Below are 17,858 nucleotides of genomic sequence, written 5' to 3'. Positions count from 1 at the left end.
ATGGGATTCATGGGTATGCGTGACATTATTGTTCTTCGTGCGAGTCTGATGATGCGTAAGTGCGAAGCAGGCTACTATGCTCCGTATCGTGAAGTCCGGGGTGAGTGTGAATGGCGTTACACGGCGTTTGGGGAGGGGATGGACTGCGGATGGCAATCGACATCCTCGGGTCTTCGACATTTGATCATCGAGATGACGAAGCTGCCGAAGGTTTTCTTCCTCTTGACGCATCTACCGCCTACATCTGCGCGCTTTCCCTTGATTGATGGATGTGCGAGAACAACAGCAGTGTCGGCGCTCCCCTCGACCGACTGGAAGCAGTTGCATATGAGAGCCTTGGCGAAATGACACGGCATTTCGACCGTTGGCGATCCAGAGTGGGACTGCTTCGCGCGGCCAGACAGGAACGGCATCGACCTGGCATGATTCAAGCTCTTACGCGGCGGAGCTGTTGGCGAGGTGGACGGGCTGGGATCGTGCGCGAGCCCTTTGCCTAGCTTTCGTATTGAGATTGGCGATTCTGCCAGTGCTTCTGCCGTTTCTTTGGCCTGACGCTGATCATTCTGAGAGGGTGCGTCGACGGTCTTGGTGATGGCCGCGACGGGAAATCTCCATGCCGACCTCGTCGTGATGGACAATTTCGGACGGCGATACTGCTTGCCGCTCGCGATCGTAGAGAAGCTTGGGATCGTCGGATCGGGGCGAAACGGCGGTCCAGAATTCTGCCGCGCGTGCTCCAAAACCTTGAGGTCATGCATCAGGATGCTGCTGATCGCCTTGAACGTCGCGCTTTCCTCACTCGTTCTCTGTTCCGCCAGATCGGCGAGACCTGCATGTCTTTGTCGAGTCAGCAGAGGAGCGCGGTCCAATCGATGTTTGCTGGATCGCGAAATCGATGCTTTTCTACGAGCGTTTGTGAGCGCGTTCTTCGGCAACGATTTTGTGCGCGGTCGTAGAGGTGTGGTGATCACAGCGTCTTCGTCTTGCTTGAGCGTCAAGTCCGGCCTTCGATCTGGGTAGTTGAAGTCTCTGGGTACTACACTACCCCTCTTCTGGACCGTGTTCTCGCGCGTGATGACGTGACTCGACTTTTGTACCGCAAGCATGGGAATGATCATGCCTTCCCAGTTGTCTGGCCTCGTCCACCGACTCTCCTCTGTGCGAGTGTGGTAGTAGTACTTCCTCCCGGTACGCTCGTCCATCACCTCCCACCATTCGCCCCTGTCATTTGGCGGCAAGACGATGGAGCCCGCGGGAAGTGTCCATCTGCATTCGCCCGTCTGAGGATTGGCGAAGAAGGTGTTTGCAGGCGAGAAGGGATCCGTGACGACACACCAGAAGTTCGCACCCCAGTCGATCGACAGCGGCGAGAGACGGTGCTCTTTTCTATCTCGCGGACGATCGTCGATAGGAGAGCTGGACGATGATGAGGAGGCCTGGGAGGAGCCACGCAGGCACGGCTTGCTCTTCGAAGCGCGCAAGTAAGGAATGCTGGTGTTGCTCTCCCGGCTAGCTGGTGAAAGCGCAAGAGTGACCGAGGTGGCTTCGGATGCGCAACTTGTGTCCGTCGCTGGTGCCAAAACGGACTCTCGTCGCTGTGATCGCTGTCGGTCCCGTTCCAACTCGTCATGAGCTGACGAGAAGGCGCCATCTTCGCCAGTGAAGAACGAATCGATGGTGTGAAAAGTTGCACCGGAGGCACAGGATGACGATCGTGTGCGTATGCCCTCTCCCTGTCCGAGCGCAGTCGGCGGTGACTTGTTTGAATGCATGGTGATGGTGAAGCGATGGAATCAGCTTTCGAGCGTCCGAGAGGGCGAGCTGTCCCACCGTGGACCTCGTTGACAGGAGCACCGAGAACTTAAAGCATTTCTGGGAGGGCCATCAAAGTCGAGGATGGTCGATCAATGCGAAGAGATAACACAGAGATGGTCGCCAGGAAGGAAGAAAGGGAGACAACAACCGCCCGTATCCATGTGACCATCCATGCACAGCGTGTCGTGCGTCGGCGGGCAGACAAAGCAGTCGTACGCAAGCAATGAAGGTGTCTTGAACGCTGAGCCTCGGCGTGGCCAAGTCCGACATTCACACACTAGGATTCGCCCATTGTCCCGCACAAATTCTCTCAGCAACGTGATTGTGTCGAGTTGAGAGAGCAACGACTACGCCCACCAGCACCTTCGATCCAGGAGTCACACTTCGGTGTGCCGAAAACACGCAGATGTTCGGCCTTGATCGTCTCGTTCCAGCCCACCCGTCGGAGATGCGCTTTTCTTAGTTAGCGCAGCTCTGTCCACTTGGAGTAAAGCAGCGTTACGCGGGAATCTCTCGAGTCGTTGCTGGACAACCTCAAGCTCGTACCTCTATTGTGCAAGCCATGCAGACTGGCATTGGCGCTATTCTCAGCCGAGCTGCAGGGTCATCGAAGAGCCAGTAGGAACAAGAGATCATTGCTTGCACGGCTTGTCTCGACCGTTGCCCTCTCCTTGCTCGACTTCGGCATTGTCTGCGGCTCGACTCCTTTTTCACGAACCGCATACACCGCCATGCCTGCTGCTGCAAAGCGACCCTGACAATCGCCACACGAACCTTGCATGGGCTTGCGCCGGTCGTGCAGACAATGGAGGGCGACGAGAATGTGCATGGCAGTCACAGAGTGCAAAGACGGTGCCGGCAGAAAAGGGCTTCGACTTGACATCCAACAAGGAACCGGCCATCCACCATGCATGACACGCGCACGCTCACAAAGACGACTTTCATGCCGCACTCTTGCTCATTGCCTCCCAATGGCTTCGTGATCAGCCCAACACAATGAAGACACTCAATGAAGCTGGTGGCAGCGAGACACGCGTGAAAACGGGAATAGAATGTCGGAACAATGTTGGTAATGTTACATGCTTGTTGGGTCTTGAACGATTCGACTGAGTCCGAGAGAGGGAGATCCTTGAAATGTGTGTGTGCGGGAGACTAGCCCTTGGCAAGACGAACTAGGGTAAAGATAAAGGGGTCAAATGCTAAGATGAGAATGAGGGAGGTTTGTTGCATGGCGAATCAGGCCTGCTGCTGCTGTTGATGCTGCTGCTGCTGCTGCTGCATCATCTGCTGGGGCAAGAATGCCGAATGGCCGTTGAGATGCGCGTGCTGTTGCTGCTGCTGCTGCTGCGGGTAGCCAGAGCCGTCCTCATTGCTGGATGCTGCGAGCGTTGCTGCGATGTGGTCCAGAAGTGCCTGGATCTCTGCCGGTGCACGAGGGAAGCGGTGTCGCTGCGTCTTCATCAGCTCGATGAACGTGGCCACCAGTCCCCATGGATGAGGACGGTGGATGACGAGTCGTTCGAGAAGAACGCGCACGATCTGCTGGCGCACCGAGTCGTCCTCGCTCTCCGCAAAGAGCTGAATGAGCGCTGCAGAAAAGTAAGCGGTGTGGCTCGAAGGGAAGCGCAGCTGATTGGCCGCCGCCGTGAGGATCAGGTACCTTGCTTCAGGATCCGCCTGCGCCACGAACCAGCGGAAGACGGCAGCGCCGCTGTTCTCGTCACCGCCGCGACGGGCCTCGATGGAGCGGACGCCAAGGTAGAGCACGACCGAGTTGATCAAGCCGACGTTGAGCCCACTTCCAGAAAGCGAAGCAAGATGGCTGACGTTCGAGGCCTCTTCCTTGCTCGAGCCGTTGCTGAGGGCGAGCGAGGCGCGCGTGGCATGCTTGAGCAGACCCATGAGCTGCTCCGGCAGGTCGTTGCCTCGAGCCTGGTCAAAGTGGGCGTCAATGGCAGCGCGCAGACCTTCGATCTGGTTCAGGGCAGCGACGTAGTCGGATGCGATGTGCGGTGCTTGACCCATCTCGGGCAGCATGTTCATCTGCAAGCTCGAGCTGAAGGGATCCGGCAGGCGGATGGTGCGGGGGAAGGCGCTGAGGATCAAGTTGCGCAGCTGGTGGCACGAAGTCGGCACCGAGTCGCACAAGCTCTGGTGGTAGTCGCACAGGAACTCGGGGAAGTCGTGCAGCAAGATGAGCAGGATGCGCAGCGTGCCGCGGTACAGCTGGCGTGTGGTGTCCTGCAGCTCAGCATCGCGCAGCAGCGGCGACATGAAGCGCAGAAGCGATGCGAACAGCCTGTGGAACGCACCCCAGCCTTCGCGCTGGTTGGCTTCGAGTAGCTTGGGCATGAAGAGGCGGTGCGACACGAGAGACATCCAGGAGAAGGTGAAGCCTGGGAAGAACGATGGCTGCAACGTGTTGAGCGTGTTGCTGATGGCAAGCAGCGTCTGCACGTAGGCCGGACCCAAGCTCGACTCGGTAGCGTGCAGATCATGCAGCAGACTCGAGAACAGTCGGAAAAAGGGCTTCTGCTGGAAATGGACTCCGAGCTCTTCGTGCGACTGTGCGAGCACCAGCACCACGATCGACAGGATCTTGGTGAGGTAGTGCACCTTGGCCTGCTCGTTGTTGGCGCCAGTGGGGTCGGCGTGGTACTTGATCATGAGCACGATCAGACGCGAGAAGGCGTCGATGGGCGAAAAGATGCCGGAGGCGGCCGATCCGCCCACCGCCTTTTGCTTGATATAGCTGTCCACGCTGACCTCGGTGCAGACGCGGAAGAACATGGACGAGATATCCTCACCCTTGAGGATGCCTTGCGTCTGCAGCTGCGTGACGTAGTCGATGAACGACTTCTCCGGGTTGGGCGAGTGCTGGAAGAGACGCGTCCATTCGGCAAAGCAGTAAGCGAGCTGCTCGCGGAGCGCCGTGTTGCCGACGTCGACCTTGCTCTTCAGCAGACCGCTCTCGAGATCGTGCAGGAAGCGTTTAGAGGCATCGGTCGCCTTGCCACGCTGATCGACTCGTTGCAGCGCCTCGATCGTGTTCGTGAGCTGCTGGCGAGTAGCGCAGGCGGGCTCTTGCAGGCACTCGAGGGCCAGTTGGGCCGAAAAGTCGATCACGCTGGCACGCAGGTCGCGCAGGATGAGCTTGGCGAGCTGAACGTCGAGCTCGGCAATGTTGACCAAGCCGGCACGCACAAGCGACACGGTGACAGGCACGTTGAACTTGCGCTCGTCCTCGGCGTAGATGAGCCAGGCCGTTACTTCGCGAGCAGCTTTGAGCGAGATCTCGCAGAGTCGGTCCAGCAAGACAACATATGCCTCTCGTCCAAGCTTCGATTCGATTTTGAAGAGGAGCTGAACGACCTTTTGCGAAAACGCAAGAGCCGTTTCGTCACGACTGGCAGACTGAGCGGCGACGGTGGGGATCAGACGAAGTGCGTGTCGGATCTCGTGATCCTGCGGCAGTTCGGCGAGACCCGCATCCTGGTCGGAAGACTCAAGCAAGCGCTCCAGCTCGGCCATACCCTGAGAGAACTTTTCGAGCGATTGCTGAGCGCTCAGTGTGCCGCCAGCAGTCAAGGCGAGCAGGCCGGCGGGGCCGCTGTCCTGAGCACCTGCCTCCTGAAGCGCAGCTGCACCCACAGCACCGGCACCGACTGCACCTGCGGCAGCGGCGGCAGCGGCCGCCGCGTCCGGGTACCCGGCTTCGGAAGGACCAGAGACGGAAGAGGCGTGCACAGAAGCTGGTGTGCCACGGTCGCCGTCGAGGCCGGGAGACATGCGGCGGCTGAAGCCGTCGTAAACGCGAAGCTGACCAGGCAGGAGTCCATCGGGTCGCAGACGCATCATGTCAGGCAAAGTCGCAGCGTACTGCGAGGCAGCCAGAGCGGCGGTGTCCCAGTAGTAGCCGCGACCACGAGCGCGGTGCTCGCGTCGGCTCGAGTAGGCATTGGTGAGCCCCTCGTCCACCTCGGGCACCGCCTTGTCCATGGCAGCCTTCTCGATGACGGAACAAGCAAGATCGAGGTTCTCTTGCATGATCACCATTAAAGCTTGCTCGGGCAGGTTCTGCTCGGTGAAGCCATTCGAGAGGAGGAGGGTACGTGCGTTGGCGATCATGCTGATACGCAGCGGTTCTTTGCAAGTGACGAGGGCAAGGCTGCCAGCGAGGTTTTGAGCCATCTGATGGGCCGAGCTTCGCATCTTGTCTTCATCTCCCTCCATGGCAAAGTCCTTCGTGACCAGCTCGCGGGTCGAGATCGAGGCGATGGTGACGGATCGCTCGACAACGGGAGCAATGATCTCGCGGATGGCACGGTCGATGGCGACGAAAATGAGTCGCTTGAGTGCTGCGTTGCTGCTGAACATGGTGAGCTGGGGGTTGAACACGACGTACTGAGGCAGACTCTGGAGCATCGACGAGAGTGCTTCGGCATACGCCGCCGCGGCGGCTGCCGACTGGGCTGGCTGAGCACCCGAGCCGGCTGCAGCGACTGCGGCAGCGGCGGCGCTGGCCTTCTGCGATTGAGGCGCCATGCGGCCGCTGGCTGCTGCTCCGCCGTATCCGCCGGCGATCGACAGACGTTCGAGATCCTGCGAGATGCCGGTGGCAGGCTGCTGCGAGAGCTGCTGTTGCTGTTGACGCTGCTGCTGCATCTGCATCTGCGCAATGGCCTGCTGCTGTTGCTGTTGGCTCAGATGCTGAAGTTGGCCGAGCGATTGCTGCTGCTGCTGTTGCTGCTGCTGCTCTTGAAGTAGCTCGGCAGATGGGCGGTTGCGGAGAATGGTGGTCGGCGGCACATCCTTCAGCTCGACGTTGAGACCCTTGAAGAGGACCTCAATTTCGAACTTCAAGTTGAGCTTGAGCTCTGCGAACTGGTAGAGCTCGACCATCAACCGTAGAACCGCCATCAGCCACGGGTTGGGCGGCTTGAAGACGTTCGACTTGGCGCACTGCTCCATGATCTTGCAGACGAATGGAATGGCCACGATGAGCCGGTTGCAGTCGTAGCCTTGGATGAGCAGATCCTTGAACGCAATGTTGCGGTGGCGAATCGGCTTGTCGCGGGCGAGCGTGAGGCTGCCGAGCCAGGAGCCGAGGTTCTTGAGCAAATTGCGCTCCTGAGTCGACTGGACGGTCTTGTCGCTGTTGAGCAGCGTCTGACATTTGGCGAGGGTCTCGTGGAGAATGTAGGTCATGAGGCCCTTGGCTTCCAGGCCATCGAGGAACTGCGCGTAGAGGCCGTGATTGTTGGGCTCGATGCTGATTCGCTGCAGCACCAGGTGGTTGGAGAACCAGCGATAGGTGTCGGCGGTGATGAGTCTTCGAGCATCGCCGAGCTTGGACTCCAGGTTGGTGGGCGAGAGATTGTTGACGAGGAACAGCACCTTGTCGGTGACTTCTTCGCTCGGGTCGCGCTGGTCTCCGTCCTGAGGAAGGGGATCAGCGCGGATCGCAGGGAAGGGCGCCTTCTTGTCCTCGAGGGACTGGCCTCCGGGCATGCCAACATCAGCACCGGGCATCTGACCAGACAAAGCCATCTTGACGAGTCCGATGATCTTCGGATACGATTGCTGAAGATGAGGCATGGAAAGGAGAGCCTGGCAGAGCTGGGGCCATTCGGGGAGGCGATTCTGGAAGCGCAGCAAGGCCTGGAGGCCGAATTTGAACATGCTCGAGTCGGGAGGATTGCGCAATGCGTCAAGGACGTAGCGGATGGCGATGCCGAGAGGGATGTAGTCGATGAGCTGATACTGGATGAGAGAGCCGAACACCACCGCCGTCATCTCGAGCTCGGCGGCTGGGTAGTACATCTCGAACCAGCGATACTCATCAAAGAGTGTGTGCACCATGCACGCAAAGATCTGATGGTCTCGCACGTCCTCCGAAGCCCGGGTGCGCTGCAGCAGGCGCACAATTTCCTCGATGCTGATCTTGCCCTCATACATCTGGCGATACCACGAGTCGGCCTCCTCGTGAATGTCTTGGGAGAAGGTGACGACCTGCAAGCCAGGTTCCTGGCCCTCTGCGCCCGGAGCCAGATTCATGAGACGAGGATGAAGCTGGAGGCAGACATTGCGGACTCCCTTGAAGAAGTCGATCTCCTCCGCGCTCATGCTTTCGCCGTTGGAGCGCAACGCCTTGAGGAAGCTGGCGACGTTCTGCACCGTGAGCGGGACGAAGCTCTGTTCAGCCTGCGGATCGGGCTTGGCGAGGTCGTCCTTGGCTTTCATGTCGAGGAACTCGAGTACCGCACGGATGAAGTCGCTACCATGACGGTTGATGTTGTCTTGCAGCCACGCGTCTAGGTCGATGGCCTCGCGTCGGGACGCCAACGCCGCCACGTCGAGGGCGAATGCAAAAGGTCGAGCATCGACGAGGTCGTCGACGATGCCGAGACTCTGCGCAACGTCGACGATGCGGGTGAGGTTGAGCTGACTCTCGAGGTAGAAGTTGCGGAAAGCGTTGAGAAGGTATTCGCGCTGTGTGCTCCAGATGCGGTAGAAGACAAACAGGCTGCTGTTGTGAGGCGACATGAACATGGTGAGAAGCTGAGAAGCGAGTTCGGCGTGGATCGCGTTCCATGGTTGCGGGATCTGCACCAAGCCAAGCAGGATGAGTTCGGGACAGGCCTTGATGGCTTGCTCAAGCACCTCCTGCACCGCGGAGCGGACATTCTGATCGTCGGAGGCGGAGATCTCTATGAGCGTCTCAACGAGGTCGAGCGAATTGTATGCACTGGAGAAGAAGGCCTGTCCGGGGGTCTGGATGCTGCTGGGGGCGTCGTTCAGCTGCTCTGCGGTGAGGGTAGGTCGTCCGGGCACCGCTCTAAAGGTGAATGTGTCCGAGCCGAGCGCGAGAAGGCCGTGCAAGATCTGAAGCTGTCGAAGTCGGTGCATCCACGGACCCCACAGGCCAGAGACGGCCGAGGTCTGAACTAGACCTTGACCAGAGGTGTGGAGCAGCACGTCGGCCATGCCGGTCATGCGACCGTGGAAGGACGGGTTGAAGCCATCAAGCTCATCGAGGCCGCGAATGACACGGGGCCAGGAGATTAGCGGCTTGATGGCACCAAGTGCGCGCGCGAGATTGGCGAAGTGGGTGACACGGTCGGTCTCGAAGATGGCGGGGTCGACCGAGAGGAGGACGGCGATGATCTCTGATACCATGCGCTCGTCTGGCGGGTTGTTTTCGGTCAGTCCGAATCGCTGCAGGACGGCGCGAGCGGCGTCTTCGGTGGGGAGGCTCTTGACGCCGAGCTCGATGAGAAGATCAGCGACATTCTTTTCCTGCTTCAATTTGAGCTTGGGAAGTGCCTGGCGCACGGCACCAGCGGTGGCATCGGGCCCAACTTTGTCTGCAATAGCATTGAAGAGCTTCTGACGCTGCACCGGATGAATTGCCGGAGTGCTGGGCAGGGCATCGGAGAGCAGCGTCTCGAGAAGGAGTGCGTGCTGCTCGAGGCTGACGACAGGGTGAGGCCCATCCCTTTGGAGGGCTTCCAGGACGGCTTTGACGATGCCGTTGCTGGCGCCTAGGGCATCGGCGCCTCCCCCGTTGGGTGGAGCAGAGCCATTGAACATATTGGCCGCGTCGGCACACGGCCCGCTCGTTTCAGCGCTATCAGAAGCGATGAAAGCAAGGGAGGACCGGGATCAAAGTTGGCAGGCGACCGGGCTGGAGCGAGGAAGCTGTTGTCTTGACCTGGCAAGTCCAACCAAGCAAGGACCGGCGTGCGCAAGTTGGGCTGGCTCGAAGAAGAGAGCGTGTTGCGAAGATTCACGGCGTGCGGAGCGATAGACGCTTGTTGAGTCGGGCCGTTTGTCTGACCTAGAGTGCTGGGAAGAGGAATATGAAAGCGTTATGCCGTCAATGGTGACGAAAGAGACCAGTTACGTCGCACGTCGTTACTGCTATGCTGGCGAGCGTACCGAGTGTCGTGAGGTGAACTGCGCGGAATCTTCTGCTGCAGACGCTCCACTTGATGGAGAAGCTGCGAGACACGATGGGAGTGCTTGCGAGATTCTTTCCTCAAGTCGATGTAGCAGAGCTGAGCAGCTGAGAAAGTTGCGCTGTGCACTGTGTCGATGCGCTTGGCTGAGGACCAGCGTGAGCGGTAGCTGAAGGTGACGGAGCTGGCAGTCAGCGGTGTTGGTGTCGTGAGATGATTCCGTGAAGCTGAGTGCTACGTTCTGGCGTAACAGATGCGATGGACGTAGAAGATATTACAAATGAGCGCAGGAATTTGGTGGTGAGAGACGTTGGATGCGTGCAAAGAACCAGCAGGGTGTGAGAGACGTCGCAACGTCGAGACCACGTTAAGTATCACCGACGAATCAAGATAGGAGGAGGAGGATGGAGGGAGGTCGAGGGTGTTGGTTGGGAAAGATGGGAGTGCAAAGGTTGCTTTCTCGACGGAGTTGGATTGACTCGAGCGAGAGAGACAGCAAGAGAGAGCGAGCAAAGTGTCAAAGTCCCACGTCGCAGAGCAGCGAAGAAAGAAGCTCTTGCTCAGTGCGAGCGAGCGAGCGAGCTACTCTCGTGTCTGCTGTCTGTCAATTTCCTGGCCTGAGCTTTTTCAACGGCTCAGCAGTACCCTCACACGCGACCGACCCAGCTTCTGAGTAGCCTGCAGAGCAGCAATTGGCTGAACGCTTTGAGTGGGACGATTGAAATTTGTACTCGATCGTTCCCACTTGAAATGCGTCCATGACGACTCGCCCTGATTTCTTATTCGACGCAAGTCTATGATCAAATACAAAAATCAGCTCTTCTCAAATCTCAAGATCACTGGCAGACGCAATTTTTGTGATCGGGAATACCTGTTAGACTTGTGGACTTGTTTCCACTCAACAAGAAAATTCTCCGGAAGAGCTCAAAAGCGTCCGTCGAAAGAAACTTATGCTCTCAACCTTGCTCCAGCACAGCGGAAGACTGGACCCTGACGAGCTCGCTTGCTCGCTTTGCCGTGTTGCTCTTGGCAGCCTCGTGTTCGTTCACGTCTGACAGAGCAGTCGGTGATCCGGCGTCAGCCCACAATGCATCGAGCAAAGAGGCACAACGGATTGTCATCGCTCCCTTCTTGTCGCCCACCACTTCGTATCCTCGGTATTTCAGGCCCGCAGCTTGTCCCGCCGGCCAAGGTGTTCGACAGCATGGCCACGATAGCGTGAACACCTTCGCATTGTCGGCCACCCCCTAGGATCTTTGACTCGGATAGAATTCGGACAGATACCTCCCGGAACGCTTCATAGATACCCTTCCCAGAATGTGGGCAGCTTTCTCGCTCGTACTAGTCTGGATTAGGCTCGCCTCTGCCGCAGTCGACTTTGCCTCTTCCGGATACGCCTCTTTGACGCACTACGATCTTCCCAGCAATTATGTCGCTTCGTGCGGGTGTGTTGGACGCTCGACCAACTACCCCACCGCTGCGATCAACCGCTATGCATACGGATCCAACACCTCGTTCGGTCCTGCCTGTGGAGCCTGTTTCGAGATCCGCCTCGTGTCCACCCCGCTCGCGCCTCCCCCGCCACCGCCCGGCTCCAATGGTCCTTGGGGAGACGGCATCTACTACAACGTCTCTCAAGTCACTTCCGGATCCACACCTACCCTGGTCGTGAAAGTGACAGATCTGTGTCCAGGCGCAGGAGGACCGTGGTGCAACGCCACTCGCCTTTCCAACGGCACAGTGGAAGGGAACAGTCTCGGCTTCGACCTGCACTTTGATCTCGCTTGGCCAGCGAAGGGGATATCGAAGAACTTCTTCCCCGGCACACACGATTATGGAGCATGGAACATCAGCTACGCAGCAGTGTCGTGTCAGAGATGGGCCGGCTGGAGGGATCCAGCTGCGCTCGGATCGGACTGGGCGCAGCAATCGTCAGCTTGCTGTCCGAACAACCCATCACCGAGTGGAGGTGATGCGAGCTGCCCAGCCTACTTCAGCACCCTAGGGCCCAACGCCGCAGTTCCACCGAACACGAGCAACATTCTGTCAAGAGGCGCGTCCAATGCTGCTGCATCTACATTGCGACGAGACGCTGCCGCGAATGTGGTTGTTCTGCTAGTGACTACACTGGCAAGCGCGCTCGCCGTGTCACTCGCAACTTCCTAGATACCCCATAACAGAAAGGAGGTCCGCAAGTTGGTTGTACATCCTATATGCTTCATCTTGCAACTGCACCGTTTGTACTCGCTGGATATTCTACAGTGTATGGATTCCTCATTGACCTGTCGTGGAATCTAGGCTGAAATCGATTTGTGCCCGTCAGCGTCGGCAGTGGCTCCGTCCTTGGGCTCGTCGTCAATCCAGTCGTACAAGAGCACGGCGTCAGCCATCTTGCGCCCCCACGGATCATTCAGCCATCGCTGCACGGCTTCGGTGGAATTGTTCGCCGGCGACAGCGTCTCGGCTTGGGTGACCTCGCTAGGTGGATGTGACGTCTCCGCGGTGACGTCCTGAGGCTTTGTGTCTGGCGACTGATACTCGTAGCCCAGCCATATGCCCGAGTCGAGCGGCTTACTCGCAATGATGTAGGGAAGCAGAGCTGCAAGGCTTTGATCCGATGAAGCGTTATGCTCTGAGAGAAGCTGCACCACACGTTCGGGCGCTCCGAAACCGTATTCAGCGTGACCGAGGCCACACACGACCAGCGCCACATTAATGATCGGCCGATCCGAGTCGTCGGCAGTTGTAGAGGGCAATTCGGCCTGAGACACAGTCGAGTCGTTCGGCGTTGACTCGTCTAGTGACGCTGTCAGCTGCACCTCTTGTCTGTCTATCAACGAGGCTTCTGACTGCGCGCCACGCAGGATCCACGTCGTTACGTGGGCAAGATATGAGTCCTTGAGTGCCTGAGCTGGACCGAAGCCTTTCGTCTCGATGTTGTGCGGCTTGAGAAGCCAGGTGGGATACATCGGCGAATGTGTATCCGAGTGGCCAGTGCTGCGTGCTGGTGCCTCACCTGACGTGGCGGGCTCTGGCGGGAGCTCAGGAAAGCGTGGCGGCAAGTCTGGTCGAAAGAGACCGGAAAGATAGCTTCTATGAGCAGACCCGATCTTGGTCACCGCACTCCACGATGTGAAGAGCGGCGATTTGAGGATGAGATCAGAAGTCTGCCTCTGCTTGGTAGTCCGTTGCTGGTCCTCCGAGGAAAGATCCGGTGGCGACGACGATGATTTCTCGGTCTCGCGACCACTGGCACGTTGCGCTTCCTGTTCTTTGATGGAGTCGACGCCATTGCGGAATACCTGTCTGGCCCAGTCACGTGGAGGAAATCCACCCCAGATGGGAACTTGCAGCTCTTTGGCTAGCATGAGCAGCGGCATGTAGTGGCCAATCTTGAACGACTCTTCGCTCTGCGTTCTATACGCATCCGCCAGCTCGTCCGGACCGAGCTTGTTATCTGAGAATGAAGTGAGCATAGGCTGATCGAGGACCGAGAAGTGTTCCAGGATCAGATGGAGTCGGTATATTGGCGGGACTTTTGACTCTTTTGACGGCTTTGAGGCGAGATCACACTGCTGATGAAGTGCATGTAGTGTCTGCAGTTGCGCTCGCATGACTTCGGGCTGATGATGCTGCTCTCCGAAGAAGACCAGCCGCGGCGGCGGAGAGGCCGATGTTGGCGGAGGGCTATCATTGCTCTCTTGCTGCTGCGTCGAAGAGTCAGCCGACGGATCAAACTTTTCTTTGTGACGTGCTTCAAAGAGGTCCCGGAAGGAGCCGAGTAGATTTGAGGGTACAGGTAGCAGTCTGCTCCATTCGACAAACGAGGCATTGCTTGACCGCAATTGTGGCTCGTCCGCGTTCGCGTCGGCCGGTGTATTCTGGTCTCTTTGCTTTTCGCTGCCATCAGATGACGAGCTTCCCTCTCCTTCCCCCTCGATCGGGAGAGAGAAGGAGTGTCGATAGGTGGGAATGTCGCGGGTCAAGATTCGAGGCCGAGTGAAGCGTGGGACGAATTTGGCAATCGACATGGTTCCGAAAGGTTTCCCGGCGTTGGCCTCTGGCTGCGAAGGAGTCGTTTCCGACATTGACATTGTGTCTCTACGTTGACGATACCATCTTTTCCAGTCGATGATGATGGACGACAGACGACGCAGCGTGGAACCACAACGGAGTGATGTCTACGAGAAGGGATGGTCGTCTTAGCTGATTCAATTTTGGCTGGCTCTGGAATCATGAAATCAGGGTCCAACGTCGTCATCTCGCCCGGACCACGCCGCTCACATCGGATCGTTCGGGTGCTTTCCGCGCAGCGCGGGGAAGTCATGTCAGACTTCAATCGGCGGCTGGCGACTGGCAACTTGCTGCAAGTTAGGTTACGTATGAAGGAAATGAGACCCTTTGTCGAGTGTCCCTGCCTCAAGCTGGCCCTATCGGCTGTTTGCCCTTGAGCGGTGGTGTCAGCGGCAAAGGCTTGAGTCCAGGGTCCACAAGATCTGAGCAGGCTGACAACGCGCAGCCTCGGGTGAGCCGCAGAGAAGTGAAACACACACGCACACTCGCAAAGTGCCCCCGAAGCTTAAACAGTTCCAAAAGCCTTCTCTTGAGAAAAACAACCAAAAATTAAGCTGTCGTTCGGCGCAACGCACACACACACAAACGCAGTGCAGGATGCAGAGTGGCGGCGCAGGATCGACAGAGCATCGAGGGTCGATTGACAGCGGGACGATCCGACGACCCAGACAGGCTTCGGGAAGCAGCTGGCCGCCGTGACGGGCCAGGGTCTCGCCAGTTTGCTCGCTTCGTTTCCGACCTCACACAATCTGTAGTCGTCAAGGACCCTACTTCATCTCATCACAATCCGCGCATTCCCACGCTCCCACTCCGACCTTCATCGACTCAGTACCCCAGCAGGGCAAGCTGCGAAGGCTGTCTTCTCCTCCGACCATCGCGCTCTTTCTTCGACCTTTGGGACGTCACCGTCACACTGCATGCTCTGAAGAAGCTACGCCATCGATGGCACAAGGAGCAAATCTCATTGGGCCAACACTCAGCCATCAACAGCTAGCATCGATGCAAGCATGGACCGCCTTCAACCAAAGACATACGGCGCATCGACCGTGCGATCCTTTTCCGCTGGCTCGTACGGCTCCTCAAATGGCTCGGCATCCTCCTCGGTCTCAATGCAAAATACTGAACACACGCCAACCACCAGTCCGTCGCTCTCGGATCAAGGCACTCCATCCTCGCACGACGTAGCTTGGACTACATTGCCACGCGCTCATCAGCTGCGCTCACCTGACCCTGCGAACGGTTCGTCCTCAGGTCTTTCTCCGCTAGAGCTCCTGGTCAAACGCGGAAAGCAGGTGCAGCATGATCTCGTCGGTCCCGACGACAACGGCGCACATCCAACATCAAGCGATCGTATCTACGAACGAGCAACAGCCCTTTCGCGGAAGATTTCGGTGCGCAGGCCTCCCATTCAACCCTCGCCCGATCCGAATGATTTTGACGATGCTCAAAGCATCCGCAGCGTCAATCTTCTCTCCGATGCCGGCTCCAGCTTTCAACGCGGCGGACGTGCGTCTGCACCATCTTCGAATGCGCCATCGCCGAATCCCAGCTCTTTCTCCGTTCAGCGAGGCTACAAGGCATCCTACGATGACACAACCGACACTTATTCGCCTACACAGCCAGATGCAGGCTGGCAGCGGCAGTCTTCGCATCTGCTCAGCAACGCTTTCCGCGGCTCAATTGCCTCGGACATCTCCTTTAACTCGATCTCTGGCGACGAGCCAGAGTCGTCCCTGTCGCGAAGAGCTTCCATAGATACCGTGCGCAGCTCAGAATTTGGCGAGCACGGGAGGTGGGGTCGAGCTTGGACATCCCGCGCCGATGACGAGGAGAGCGCGTACTCAGAGAGCGCTTATGGCGACCATGAGGATGACATCGAGGACCAGGAGCAGATGGCAACCGTGAATGGCAGCATAGACGTTGAGCCGAGTCGCGGACCGCTGTCTACCATCAGCGGACTCGACACCCTAGCCAAGCAGTGGAAACTCGATCAAGCTACCCGTCACGGTCGAGCAGCGCCAAAGTCTTTTGACAGAAACATCAGCTCGACATCGTCAGCCGATCCCTCACAAACAGTCGTCCGCCATATGGCTAGCAAGGAAAAGATCGCCAACCTCACCAGGTCCATCCCACCTCCATCCACAGTATCCGGGTCAAATCACCTCACTCCCTCAGAGATCCAAGCGGATTATAGGCACAGCTTCGTTCCGCAAATAGAGACGCAAGACTACGACCAACAGGCGCAGTTTTATGGACGAACTCCCTTGGCATCGGCCGATCGCTACCTTGGCCATCGCTCCACCGCGTCGACCGACACCATCACGGGAAATTCTTCAAGAGGGCACAATGAGAGCCCGCCGACTGCCCGCGTCTATGTCTACCCACCCAGCCCGTCAGGCTCGGAAGCGTCGAGGGCGAGCGGGCGGTCGGGCCTGCAAGAGTCATTACCGCCAAGGTCTGGCCAGCAACGCTACGCCACGATGCCTTCTCCCTCTTCGGCCTATGTTGAGACCATGGCTAACTCGCCCGAGCTAAGCGGCACAGCAGAAAGCAAGCGCACTCCTTTGGCTCCTTCTAACCTGCTCAGCAATCCTCGCAGAGCTTCGGCAGGAACCGCATCATTACACAAGAATCGACCGTCGGGCCATCCGACCGGACGCGCTCCACCACCGCCACCACCACCGACAGCACCAGGCGGCGAGAACTCAAGCCCGCTTGGCTACTCGGATCCCAACCAGTTCTTTCAGGGTGTGGATCGCCCCATCTTCGGCCGCAAACGCGCGGAGGCTATCGCCAGAGCTGATGGCAGGGAGAGCATGGTATCCGATCTTGACGTCGAGACACTGCGCCTGGACGGCAGCAGTCGACGCGATAGCTCAAGCACAATTGCCAGTGTCATGACCTCGCGCATGTCGATCGGCAGTGTCTATCACGATGCCGTCACCCGTCAATCCGAAGCAGTGCAGGATCGTTCTCCCAACATGCAGCAGCAGAGCGCTGCTTCACCGAGGGACAATGGCCAGGCTTTCAGCCACCCGAATGCATCGCAGAGCTCATTCCGTTCTTTGCAAGCACAGCAGAGTGTGGCGTACTCATCCCCAAGTGTTGCGGCGCTCGGATCAGGCACCGGGAGACCACCGATGCTGCGCAGCGCCCAATCCACCAATGCGCTCCCCAGAGGTGCACCTGCTCCCGGCTCGGTCGACATGCAGCCGACATCGTCTGCGCCATCCTTTGCCCAGGGTGTCCTGAGCCCGAACCCTGCCTCGACCAAACCCCGAACTTCACCCGCCGTCGACACACGTACCGGACCGACCTCAGCGGAAGACTTCCTCTCGCAAGGCATTACGTACCACGAGCAGGGCGACCTAGCTCGCTCGGCCTTCTACTTTGAGCGCTCTGCCAAGGTGGACGGCGGCTGCGTGGTCGGCATGTGCATGTTCGGCATGGCGCTCCGCGAAGGATGGGGCGCACGCAAGGACCCCGTCAAAGGCTTCACCTGGATCCAGCGCGCCGCAGCCCGCGCCGGCGAGATGATGTCCAACACCACCTCCCCCAAGACCGACTCCGAACTCAAAGCGATCAAGAGCGAGCTCAAGCTGAGCGTCTACGAACTCGGTAAATGCTTCTGCTACGGATGGGGTGTTAAGATGGACAAGCACATGGCGTTGGAGTACTTTGAGCTGGCGGCCAAGCTGGGCGATGCGGATGCCCAGGCCGAGGCAGGGGCACTCTATGCAGCGGGAAAGGGGTGCAAGAAGGATCTCAAGAAGGCAGCTATGTACTACAGGATGGCCGAGGAGGGCGGGTATGATACCGTCGGGCTGAGCTGGATTCACAAGGACAAGTATAAGTAGGCGTACACATGGACAATGCCAAATCGTAGTGCCTCTCGCATCCTGTACGCGGTAGTGTGACCGCAGTGCCGGACAGGGTCGCAAAAAAGCAGCGCAGAACTTCCAAGCTGAAGGAGTGCTGAAAGGTATGAACATTTTGCAAGTATCGATA

At 58.3% G+C, this 17,858-nt stretch overlaps 5 protein-coding genes across 5 annotated transcripts; 2 read left to right on the top strand and 3 right to left on the bottom strand.

The window, feature by feature from the left end:
• Positions 1-116: 116 nt before the first annotated feature.
• On the bottom strand, positions 117-1,772 carry PSEUBRA_002099 (WW domain protein; the record flags this gene model as incomplete). The annotated part of the gene is made up of 1 exon (XM_059464779.1): positions 117-1,772. The coding sequence occupies one exon, from the start codon at positions 1,770-1,772 to the stop codon at positions 117-119; it is 1,656 nt and encodes a 551-aa protein (XP_059321234.1).
• A 1,279-nt stretch (positions 1,773-3,051) lies between these two features.
• PSEUBRA_002098 (CCR4-Not complex, Not1 subunit, domain of unknown function DUF3819) lies at positions 3,052-9,408 on the bottom strand (the record flags this gene model as incomplete). The annotated part of the gene is made up of 1 exon (XM_016435253.1): positions 3,052-9,408. One exon carries the CDS (start codon positions 9,406-9,408, stop codon positions 3,052-3,054), a length of 6,357 nt encoding a protein of 2,118 aa, XP_016293333.1.
• Positions 9,409-11,093: 1,685 nt separating this feature from the next.
• Positions 11,094-11,942, top strand: PSEUBRA_002097 (Expansin/pollen allergen, DPBB domain protein; the record flags this gene model as incomplete). Its single annotated transcript, XM_059464778.1, has 1 exon — positions 11,094-11,942. The coding sequence occupies one exon, from the start codon at positions 11,094-11,096 to the stop codon at positions 11,940-11,942; it is 849 nt and encodes a 282-aa protein (XP_059321233.1).
• A 128-nt stretch (positions 11,943-12,070) lies between these two features.
• PSEUBRA_002096 (protein of unknown function DUF399) lies at positions 12,071-13,252 on the bottom strand (the record flags this gene model as incomplete). Its single annotated transcript, XM_059464777.1, has 1 exon — positions 12,071-13,252. The coding sequence occupies one exon, from the start codon at positions 13,250-13,252 to the stop codon at positions 12,071-12,073; it is 1,182 nt and encodes a 393-aa protein (XP_059321232.1).
• A 1,605-nt stretch (positions 13,253-14,857) lies between these two features.
• Positions 14,858-17,707, top strand: PSEUBRA_002095 (Sel1-like protein; the record flags this gene model as incomplete). The annotated part of the gene is made up of 1 exon (XM_016435281.2): positions 14,858-17,707. The coding sequence occupies one exon, from the start codon at positions 14,858-14,860 to the stop codon at positions 17,705-17,707; it is 2,850 nt and encodes a 949-aa protein (XP_016293332.2).
• Positions 17,708-17,858: the final 151 nt, after the last annotated feature.

The sequence above is a fragment of the Kalmanozyma brasiliensis genome (genome assembly GCF_000497045.1).
Source record: "Kalmanozyma brasiliensis GHG001 unplaced genomic scaffold PSEUBRA_SCAF17, whole genome shotgun sequence".
Classification (NCBI taxonomy): Eukaryota; Fungi; Basidiomycota; class Ustilaginomycetes; order Ustilaginales; genus Kalmanozyma; species Kalmanozyma brasiliensis.
This window is presented reverse-complemented; position numbering and strand designations above follow the sequence as displayed.